Source organism: Octodon degus, unplaced genomic scaffold (assembly GCF_000260255.1).
Source record: "Octodon degus isolate 3935 unplaced genomic scaffold, OctDeg1.0 scaffold00118, whole genome shotgun sequence".
NCBI lineage: Eukaryota > Metazoa > Chordata > Mammalia > Rodentia > Octodontidae > Octodon > Octodon degus.
Window position 1 is genome coordinate 193557 of NW_004524694.1, and position 11754 is coordinate 205310.

The window sequence follows — 11754 nt, forward strand, 5'->3', positions numbered from 1 at the left end:
TGTGTGTGTGTGTGTGTGTGTGGCCAGCTCAGCCCACCAGGGGGCGGGGCTGGCTGGCATGTGGCACTGGGGGATTGAACCGCGGTCCCTGTGCTTTGCTAAGCTTGTTCTAAGTAGGTGCTTTTAGACCACTGAGCCATCTCACCAGCCCATGGGTTCTACATTCTACAGAGTGAATAAATACATGTTGAATATGTATTTTTCTTAGAAAACAGTAAAACTAGACCTGTTTTGTTTTATCTTGTTGGTACTAGGAATTGAACTCAGGGCCTCAACACTTACCAAGAAGGCACTTATGCTAATGAGCTATATCATTGGCGGTTATAAGATAACAATACTTAGGGCCGGGGAGATGGCTCAGTGGAATAAGCGCTTCCCTGTGAAGCACAAGGGCCTGAGTTCAATCCCTGGTTCCACCAAAAAAAAAAAAAAAAAGATAACAATACTTATCTCTAGAGCAAGTCCATACTATTTTTAGCTTCTGAGAGGAGGCTAAAAATTATCATTTGTAATGTTATCTCCCCAAAATAATTTGTGTCTGAAGCATTGTGGCTGATAAATGCATGTCCGGGCCCTGATTTAATATTTATTATGAGCTTGCTATGAAAGTGACCTTAAGCCAGGTGTGGTAGTCCACGCCTATGATCTCAGCCTGTAATACCAGCATTCAGGAGGCTGAAGCAGGAGGATCTTTGCAAGTTCAAGAGGCCAGCCTGGGCAACAAAATGAGTTCAGGGCCAGGCTGAACTTCAGAATAAGATCCTGTCTCATAAAGACTTCAAAAAAAAAAAAAAGTGACCTTAATATTTGAGTATGGCTTTAGAATGGATGGACCATCATAATTTTGGAGAGAAAAATATCAGAAGTATTGCTGAGAAAATATACTTTTCCTCGGTCTTTTCTTTAGTGTGTTCTACCAAGATACCTAAAAGGGGCCAATGACCTCAGCATTCTAGAGTGCCTGCTTAGGCAAATTCGAAGGGGATGGGGCTTAATCCCTCACACCACATGCTGCACCAGCATCGCCCTCAGGATGGGCTGAGCCAGCCACAAGAAGAAAAGATCCCTGAAAGACAAATACACAACTGGTGTATCATACTTACATACTTACAAATGGTGAAGTCAAAGTACACAAATGGTGCATCATAAATACAAACTTATAAATGGTGAAATCAAAGATTGAATTAGGTTGGGCATGGTGGTGCACGCCTGTAATCTCAGCATTTGGGAGGTTGATGCAGGAAGATCACTGCAAGTTTGAGGCTACCATGCATTACAGAGTAGTAAATTCAAGGCCACCCTGAACTGCATAGCAAAACCCTATTTCAAAAAGACCTCAAGGGGCAACTACCTGCTCGGGCCCCCCTCCTGTCCCTCTTGGACAGGAGCTTTCTTTCCCTCAATAAATATATTCTGCTCATAAGAAAAAAAGACCCTCAAAAAAGATTGAGTTAGGAAAATCCTTAAAATCACAATGATTAACTATGCCTGTTGGATCTTACCCTCAGGTTTAAACTCATGATCTTTTCATACTCCACTTTTTGTTAACTAGAAAATTACCCTTTTAGTTTTATACCTGATGGATTTCCAATTAGTTTATTGTGTATGTTGGGTTGTTTTTTTTTTAATTTGAGGTTATGATTTTTACATTTTGATGGTTAGAGGTTAAATGGAAATAGGGTTTTAAATGGTTTCATCTTAGAAGTCAGATGTTAAGCTTTATAAATGCTTGCCTCAGGAGGTTTCTTTGTAATTTAGAATTTGTTTAACAAGTAAAGGCTTCTCATAGGAAGTAGAAATCTATTATTAAAGATACTCTTACTTTGCTCTGAATCTTAGTTTTTTGTTGTTGATGTTTGGGGGGAGGTAATCAGGAATTGAACTCAGGACCTCATGCTTTCCAGGCAGGTGCTGCACCACTGAACTAAATCCCGTGCCTGTTTGGAATCTTTAAAGCAGTGGTAGTGAACCTACTGCACATGTTCCTCAGCAGGCTATTTGTTATCATTGAATGCTCTCAAGTTCATTATTGCTACGTTAAACTTTTCAAACACAGATTCTTCTTATTCGTCTTTGTTTCCACAGTCCCTAGCCCAGTGCCTAGTACTTAATAAATGTTTATGAAATTGTATGGAGCTACTAAATTTAAAGATTGACTCGCATAAGCAATTTTTTCCCTTAAAATGAGGAGTCAGAATATAAGCTACAGGAGCTGCGGGTTTAGCTCAGCGTTAGAAAGCTTGCCTAGCAAGCTGCAAACTGTGTTCGGTCCTCAGCACCAAAAACAAAAAATAAACCTCACCTAGAAAATAATATCCAATTCTCCTGCTGTGTAGTCCCTTCTTCCATTGTCAGAAGGTATTCTTGTTCTGATTTACTACCCCCTGCCAACACACTGTTCTTCTGTGTGTGCATTTTTTTTAAAATCCGAATTTTTTTTTTAATTTTATTTATTTATTTAATTGTGTGTGTGTGTGTGTGTGTGTGCGCACATGTGGCCAGCTCAGCCCACCAGGAGGGCAGGGCTGGCTGGCATGTGGTGCTGGGAGATTGAACCACGGTCCCTGTGCTTTGCTAAAGCTTGTTCTAAGTAGGTGCTTTAGACCACTGAGCCATCTCACCAGCCCCTGTGCATTTTTTTTAAAAGGGGGCCTAAAGTATAATTGGGGAAAATAAAATAAGATCTAGTGAAACCTCTAAGAGTTTATACATGTAAATGAAATGATTATATCATTTTTCTGTTGTTGATTTTTATGCAATTGGAAAGGCATCTTTAGTAAAGGCATCTTTACAGATGCTATACTGTATATGAAACTAAGTTTGGTTTTGTAAAGGAATGCCTCAGAGCTCTCTGAAGAGTTTAAAACTGAGTTACTACGAGAGGCCTATGTAACTGCTAATCTATAGAAATTTACTATAGGTACATATATAGATAGCAATAAACAATCCTTTCATGAAAAACTCATTGACAGTCACAAAAGCAACACATTAGGGATTTGGTGTTTGTAGTTATTTACTGTACAGCTGAGTAAATCTGTATGCATAAAATATTCCCATGTAGGGAGTGGTTAATTCAAATAGGACTTTCTAGGTAGGGTGTTCTAGAGAAGCTATTGGCAGTAGAAAAAGAAAGATTAGTACTGCTGTTTGATAAGACAGCCACCATAGTATATTGTTTCTGCCACCCAAGAATTACGTTGATTTTACTGTTGAAATAAAGGCTTATGCCAGGTATGTGGAAGGTGTTTTCTTTTTTTTTTTTTTTTTTATAAATTTTTTTTTTTTTTAATTTTATTTATTTATGTGTATGTGTGTGTGTGGCCAGCTCAGCCCACCAGGGGGCGGGGCTGGCTGGCATGTGGTGCTGGGGGTTTGAACCGTGGTCCCTGTGCTTTTGCTAAGCTTGTTCCAAGTAGGTGCTTCAGACCACTGAGCCATCTCACCAGCCCCTGGAAGGTGTTTTCAATGACATCTGTGATACTGGTAGTTATAAGAGCTATATAAATCCCAAGGCTTAGAAAATTGAGTGATTTGCAGTAGGCCAGAGAGAACAGCTGTAGTTACAGATATTATAAAGAAGGAACTAGGGGCCGAGGAGATGGCTCAGTGGAATAAGTGCTTCCCTGGCAAGCGCAAGGGCCTGAGTTCAATCCCTGGTTCTGCAAAAAAAAAAAAAAAAAAAAAAAAGAAGGAACTATAGTTGCACAGGTAGGAGCATGTGAACCCCTTGGTTTGCTGATCATTCAGCCTATGAAATTGAACTGAGTGTTCCCAAATCTGTCAGACTACTGTTGTCATAATTGAGGATTTCAAAGTTCATATTTGTTTGAAAGACTTTTTCATCTTCCATTTGGTGACCATGATAGGAAGTTCCCTGAAGTGTAATTTTGTATATGGAAATCTGGTCAGCTACTTATGAAGAGAAGGGAGAGATACAGCAGACGGAATAGGGAAGGAGAAGAAACAGCATGAAGACAGCCAAGACGAGATGGTAATATTAGAAAGTGGAGAAAAGTTTTACTTTCCTGATGTACACCTACCCCAAGTCCACTTGCCTTCCAGAGGTTTCATACCTTTCTCCATGTATTGTCTCCCACCAAAGCCCATGGACACACACAGAAAGATTAGCAGAGGCAATATTAAAGTGACAAAACAGCACAGAAGAAAACCAAGAATACAGAAACCTGATTTAGCATTAACTGCCAGACTTTAACAAGCTATTTAGATTAAATTTTGATTAGTTAAGAATTTAATCAATTCAGTAACGGAACTTAGAAAAAATGGGGCATACAGATGAATGTCCATTTTGTATCTGTGTATTCAAAGAGGTTGGGATAGATATATAGTTGCATTCTCTTAATGAATAGAATGATTTGTTCTAATGATGTTTGTAAATAGGATCACAAGTCCACATCTTGTACAGCAATTAACCACTAAGAAGAATATATGCAGTGTATTATTTGTTGAAACTGTACTTCCGATTTGATTTGAAACTGTCTCATTGCTATCTGTTTATCAATAAAACTTTAAAAAAAAAAGAATTTAATCAGCAAAAAGACAGCTTTGTTTTGATTTTCTGCCACAAATCTTTGGAAAGCTTACAAGTTGAATTTTAGAATATAAGTGGCCTATTTTTCCAACTATATTTTTCCGATCATTTTCAACAAATGCAGATTAAATCAATTATGGAAACTGAGTACTGATTTTTTTTTTAACACTGATTTTTTTTTTGTAGCTATTCTGTGAATAGGCAGTCTGGTACAGGTCTGTTCTGCAAGAACTAGAAAGGAAGTTTTAAAACTTGCGCATGATTTATTGACTTTATTGTGTTGAATGTGGGAGAAACGCACATGGGAAATGTAATAGGGTTCAAAAAGAAGATTATATATGGATGCCTGGGCCCTAGTCAAATGCTTCAGTCTATACGATTTTATTGACAGGACTCAGAAGTGTTTGCTTTTTTTTTTTTTTTTTTAAATGAATGATTCAGGGGCCGGGGAGCTGGCTCAGTGGAATAAGCACTTGCCTGGCAAGCGCAGTGGCCTGAGTTCAGTCCCTGGTACCACAAAAAAAAAGAACGATTCTGATGCTTACATCTTTGATTTTTGGGACCATGCCATTCTACCCATGAATACATCGAAGTGCAGTCTTAATCATTTTGGGAATGTGAGGAAAGGAAAGCAAAAATAGTCTTTTTAGGTTGTGGCAGTAATTGATAAAACTTCTTAATCCCAGAATAGTAGAGCCGCTAAATTACAGAATTAGAGGCAACATACGAAATCATATAACATTCGCTTGTATATTATTTGTGCTGTTTTTGTACTACAATGGAAGAGTTTGTGCCTAAAATGTTTTACCTCTGACCCTTTATAAAAAAGTTTGCCTACTCTTAAATATCATTTTACAGACATAGTAATAAGTCTGTGAAATGATCTTAGATTACAGCTAGTTCGTAGTCATAGTAGAAATACAGCTCTAATGTCCTTTCCCCTGCCTTTATTCTGTTGTCCTGGTTAGATTGATACCTGGGTGAGATCAGAAAATTTGTTGTACAGTTGTGTTTATGGCTTATTGTATTGATATCACAAAACACTGTTACTTAGGTCAGTCCATCACGTCTTCTTAGGTAATATTTCTATACAAAGACAACCTTATTAGTGCCCACTAGTGGTAGAATTTGATCCATATGTTGGCCAGAGAGATAGCTCAGTAGAATAAGTGCTTGCCTGACAAGTACAAGGTACTGAATTCAATCCCCAGTATGAGAGAGAGAGAAAGAGAGAGAGAGAGAGAATATGAATTTGTTCCATATATTATTGTTTCATGAGTATAAATCTAGTTTAATCTACCAGCAAGCTTGATAACATGATGCTTTCTTGTTGCCCGTATAGCCAAATGGACGTACTGTTGAAGCAGCTGAGGATGAAGTTGTTCATACCCCTCGAAGTATAGGAGCAAAGCAGCCACCAGAGACAGACAAAAAAAATGAGAAGGTAAATTTGTAAAGAGTGGCATAAAAATATGGTTCTATGTTTCACAAGAGTGTGCGTGTGTATACATATATGTATGTATATATATGTATATATATACATACATATATATTAAAGAAAAATATGAATTGATAATGGTAAATAATGAAAGTGTTTTGAGAAGTTAATTTTTGTATTTTTAGAGAAAGGATGTATCACCAACAACTTTAAACATTGGCATGATATTAGTTAATGTTCATGTGCCAAAACCAAATTATTTATAACTTAAACATCTTTTGTATGAGTAAGGCTCCAAGTTTTTATATATAACTTATCTTTCCAAAAGTAAAAATATGTTACCCTTATTGATACCTGTAGTATAGCAAAATTGTCCATTGCTGTTAAATGTTAAAATAGATTTCTCTTGGAGTGGATACCTAATTATTTATTAGGCAGTTTTGGACTTATATATACAAAAGAAAAATTTATACTCGTGTCATTAAAAAGTTTAAATGAACACTTTGTTGTAGATAAGAATTTTTTCCACATAGTTCAATGTACTCTATTCCATAATTAACATTTCTGTGTTTTTTAACTTTCTGGTTGTTATGTATAATGAACCCATTTTTAAAATTTAATTTGGCAAGGCTGGACATGGTGGCACATGCCTGTAATCCCAGAACTCAGGAGACAGGCAAAAGGACTGTGGCAAGTTCCAGGCCAGCCTAGACTACATAGTGTGACCCTGTCTCAAAAATAAAGTAAACTAAACAAATTTAATTTGGCAAAATAAACAAGATTTTTTTTTCCTCCTCCTACTGGGGATTGGAATCGGGCCCATCCCACTGAACTATGCTCCCAGCCTTATTTATTTATTTTCATTTTATGTATTTGGTATAGGATCACACTATGCAACTCAGACTCGTAGTGATCCTCCTGTTTTCAGCCTCTCCTGTGCTGGGATTACAGGCATGCATCACCACACCCATACTAGTTCACTGGCTCAGTGTGCCCAGGGGTGGGACTGGGGCTGGAACCCTGGTCCCTGCATTTGCCAAAGCAGGTGCTTAGTCCTCTGAGCTATCTCTACTGGCCCCTTTTTATTTATTTTGAGTTGGAGTCTAAATTGCATGGGCTGGGCTCAAATTTGCAGTCCTTCTGCCTTGGCTTCCCAGAGTGCTAGGATTACAGATATATATCACCCTGCCCAGATAAGCAGACACTTAACCTTGATTCCTTCTACTGTAAGAGAGAGACTTTTCGTTGAATTCCTATTTTGTACATTGAATTATTGCCACCCACTTTTTGATTTATATAACTTCTTAGAGGTGTGGGGATAACCAGAGGATGGATAGGTGGCTTTTAAAAACCAGCATATAACACCCCCTATGAAATAGTTGTATGAAATGGCTGCTACAGTTTTTTAATACTTGTAGTTTCCAAATGTCCTTGAAGAACTGGTAAGATCAGTCATCTCCCTGTAGCCCAGTGAAATCAATCTAGAGCCAAGACAGCTAGTTAGAAAGGCTTAAAATGAATAGTGTTTGTATGAAAAAATTATACTTATAGGGGCTGGGGAGATAGCTCAGTAGAATAAGTGCTTGCCTGGCAAGTACAAGGGCCTGAGTTTAATCCCCGATATCGCAAAAAAAAAAAAAAAAAAAAAAAATCAGAAGAATTAAACTTATTGGGCTGGGGAAATAGCTCAGTAGAATAAAAATTTAAGCATTTGCCTGACAATTACAGGGTCCTGAGTTCAATCCCTGGTACCGCAAAAAAAAAGAGAAAGAAATAAACTTAGGTATGACTTTGCCTTGGACAAAAATAAATAAATAATAAATGACTTGTTTCACCAAATAAGCATGTAATTTAAGGACTACAAGTTTATAGTTGATATGTAGTATATAGTTGTTATATCACTAATATATCTCCTTTCCACTTACTGCCTTATTTCTAAACTAAACCTGCTTCTACTCTGAATTATCCTGAAAATTTTGTAGCTTGAATAACTAATGAACTATCATTTATCTCTGATTAATATGAAGAGAGAGATTGGGTATAACAGGGTATAAAATTACAATTTATAATCACTGTGCTGAAATTTCTCATAGAAAATTATCATAATTGACATTTATTAAATATGACACAGGCAGCATGCAAGATGAATATAACTATCTATTAGGGAAACTTGCTGAGCACCTTAGTAGGTATATTTTTAGGACTTTAAAGATCTTACTAGAGGGGGCCTGGCCCTAGCTCAGGCCTTTAAGTGGCTGCTTCCACAAAGCTGTCAGCCTCAGGTTGCTGGAGTTCGAACCTCACACCTCTCCTGCTGGCCAAAAGTACCCTGAAGGCATTCGAGCAAAAAAATAAAATAAAATAAAGATGTTACTAGAAAGTAACAAGGCCAGGCGTGATGGTGCATGCCTATAATTCCAGCACTCAAAAGGCAGAAGCAGGAGGATCACTGTGAATTTGTGGCTAGCCTGAACTGCCTAGTGAGACTCTATCACCAAAAAAAAAACCCAAAGTAACAAACATCTATCCTCACAACAGCTCTGAGGTGACATTGTACCTATTTCACAGGTGAGAAACCAGAGACTACATACTAAACTATGTCAGTTCTAACCCAAACTCATCTGGTTCAATATTTGTATTTTTATTACCCTTTACTATTTCTAATCTTCTCAAAAAACTACCAGGGAGACAGTATCAGTGCCATTTACAGATTAAAAATTCCAAAGCCTAGAGGTAAAGGGGCTTTATGACTTCATACAATTTTTGAACTAAGACTTGCACCCAATACTACCTTTCTGTATAGAGCTTCTAGTCTTGATTTGTTGCCAGATTAATTTGATTTACTGACCAATCATAAATGCTACAAATCCTAATGCTCCTGTCTTGCTATCTTGCATATTGAACTTAGGCATTTTAACTGAGTTCAGCCCAAGTCACCCATTTCAGTTGCCTTGCTTTGCTGAAATGCACCAGCAGAGTATGATATATATCTGTAATCACAGCATTGGGAGGCTGAGGCAGGTTCAAGGGCAGCATGGACTCTATAGGGAGACAACAAACATATCGTAAACTTACTTAAAAATCTTTGTATATCTTAGTATATATTTTTCCTTTCAGAGCTCTATCTTAGGCACCTTAAGAAACATTTTTTTTGCCCAGAGAATAATGGCATATTTTTGCTTTGTTTTTATTTATTGATTTATTTATTTGGCACAAGGTCTCGCTGTGCAACTCGGATTCATAGTGATCCTCTTGTCTCAGCCTCCCCAGAGCTGGGTTTACAGGCATGCGCCACCACATCCAGTTTCAGTGGCCAGCACATGGTGTGCCCAGGGTTCCAGGACTGTCATGGCATGTGGTACAAAGGACTGAACCTGGGTCCTTGCGTTTGTCAGGCCAGCGCTTAAGACCACCAAGCTATCTCCCTGGCCTTTGTTTTGTTTTTGAGACAAGGGACAAGGTCTTGATATGTAATTCAAAATGGCCTTGAACTCACTGTAGAGCCCAGGCTGGCCTCAAACTCTCAGTGAGCCTCCTGCCTCTGCCTCTTGAGTGCTGGGGTTACAGGTGTGTGCCGCCACACCTGGCAAATAATTGCATTTAAACTGTAATACAAATTACCTTGCCCTGTTGTTTGTATAAGCCTTAAGAGATAAAACTTTCTCTTGAAATTATATGTGACAAGGAGTGCTCAGATCTATAAAGGTTTCTAGCAGGGTGTGCTGGATCCTTGCAAGTTTAATAATGGCTGTAGCTACAAAATGAGCTCAAGGCCAGCCTAAACTGCAGAGTGAGACCCTGTCTCAAAAAGACCATAAAGAAAAGGTTTCTAGGTCTTTCACCGCAATTTTGTAGGTCTTTTTTTTTTTTTAATTCGGAACCGGGGATTGAACTCAGATTCTTGCGTTTGCTTGTCAAGCACTTATCCTACTGAGCCATCTCCCCGGCCATGTAGGTCTTTATTGAGGCCAGGGATATAGTTCAGTGGCACAGCACCTGCCTGGCAAGCTCAAGGTCTTCAGTTGCCAATACCAAAAAAAAAAAAACTAGTGGTAGTCAGTTCATTCATAGTATAGTAAGGAGGAGTAGTCAATTCATTCATAGTATAGGTAGGGGAAAAAATTGGTAGTTTTACTTGAGTCCTTAAAATAGTAGTTCATAGAAGGGGTCTAAGGGTCTGCCTGGCCTGTTTGGCCTGCCTGGCAAGCACAAGGATCTGGGAGCATACCATGCCAGCCCCGCCCTGGGCGTGCTGTGCAGGCCACTGAAACCAGGCACAGTGGCTCACACCTGTAATCCCAGCCCTGGAGAAGCTGAAACAGGAGGATCATCACTACAAGTCTCAGCTGTATAGTGAGACCCTGTACCAATACATTGGAAAAAAAAGGGGGGGGGGGTTCATGAAAGCAGTAAAAATGATTTTATTAAGCCTTGATCCTTAGATACATGTTTTATAACTATTATATATAAGGTATGCTGCATACTGAAGAGTTATGGTTATCTTAAGAAAAACACCTATACTAGATAAGTTTTAAACTGAATTACCTATTTCATGTTATTCCACTTTTGCTGGAAAGAACTAAAATTAAATTAAAAATGAGTGATTTACAGACACCCGGGGTTATCAGATTTGGATATTTGCAGACATTTTCTCAAAAATGAAGTGATCTGTCCACTTCAAAAATAATAGTATTTGTTGAAAATGATAAAATGGCCAAGCATGGTGGTATAGGCCTATAATTCCAACACTTGGGAGGTTGAGACAGGAGGATTGCAGAGTTTGAGGCCAGCCAGGGCTCAAAACAGACAAGACAATGATTTGTTGCTTAGTGAAAATTACAAATTTGGAATGTTTATATCTGCTACTATGAGCTTGACAACTTCCTAGTACTTAAAGAATTTCTGATGGCATCGCTTGTGATATCAATGAATGTGATTTTTTTTAAAAAAAAATATTGTATAATGAAATATCCAGAGTACCACTAGTCATTGTATTGTTTACTGCCATCCACTCACGATAGTAAAAAAAAATCTAGTTTCACTTAAGGGTTAAGTAGTAAGAGTGCTTCAGCATGTGTATATCTTTACAGTTTAAAAGATCTGCATGACTCAGTGAGCTAATGTATTTTTCAATTGAACAGTGCTAGCATGTTAGGAAATTGTGCATAAAATATTCATTTAAAGTTAAAAATAAACATGTAGGTTTTAATATGAAGAATGTAAAGTTCATTCATGCAACTCTGGAGTCCCTGTTGCACTGCAACAGCCTTTAAGAAACTACCAGTTGATGAGTTTTGTAGTAGTGTTTTTTCTTCTTCAACCCTTGCATGCCTTTCCATTGGTCTTAGAAAGTGGTCCATGATGGGCAGGGAGATAGCTCAACGGCATAAGTACCTGCCTGGCAAGTACAAGGTCCTTAGTTTGGTCCCAGTACCACCAAATAAAAAGAAAAGAAAATGAAACGGTCCACGATTTTGAATACGACTGCCTGCCTGTGAGCCTAGTCTGGTTGCCTATTTTTTGCTCTTTCTATACTATAGCCATTTTGTTATGGCTATGACAAAAGGTCTTTTCTCTTTTTGTTAAACCTCTTTATTTTGAGATAAAATTGTTTCAAGTCTACCATTTTAATATATTTATAGTTACACAGCCATCATCACAACCTAATTTTAGGACATTTTCCTTCTCAAAAAGAAATCTCAGCATATGCATTAGCAATCGCCATTCTCTCTCTGTCCCTCTCCCTCTCCCTCTCCCTCCCTCTCCC

General features: G+C 38.1%; 1 protein-coding gene across 4 annotated transcripts in view; it reads left to right on the forward strand.

Annotated features, from left to right (window-relative positions):
* The window catches only part of Mtdh (metadherin), a 77198-nt gene that overhangs the window by 10273 nt on the left and 55171 nt on the right, over positions 1 to 11754 (forward strand). For all 4 annotated transcript variants that reach the window (XM_023699934.1, XM_023699936.1, XM_023699935.1 and 1 more), the window contains exon 2: positions 5892 to 5993. In XM_023699934.1, coding sequence (XP_023555702.1) covers positions 5892 to 5993 — 102 coding nt within the window. The remainder of the gene's footprint in view (positions 1 to 5891; positions 5994 to 11754) is intronic.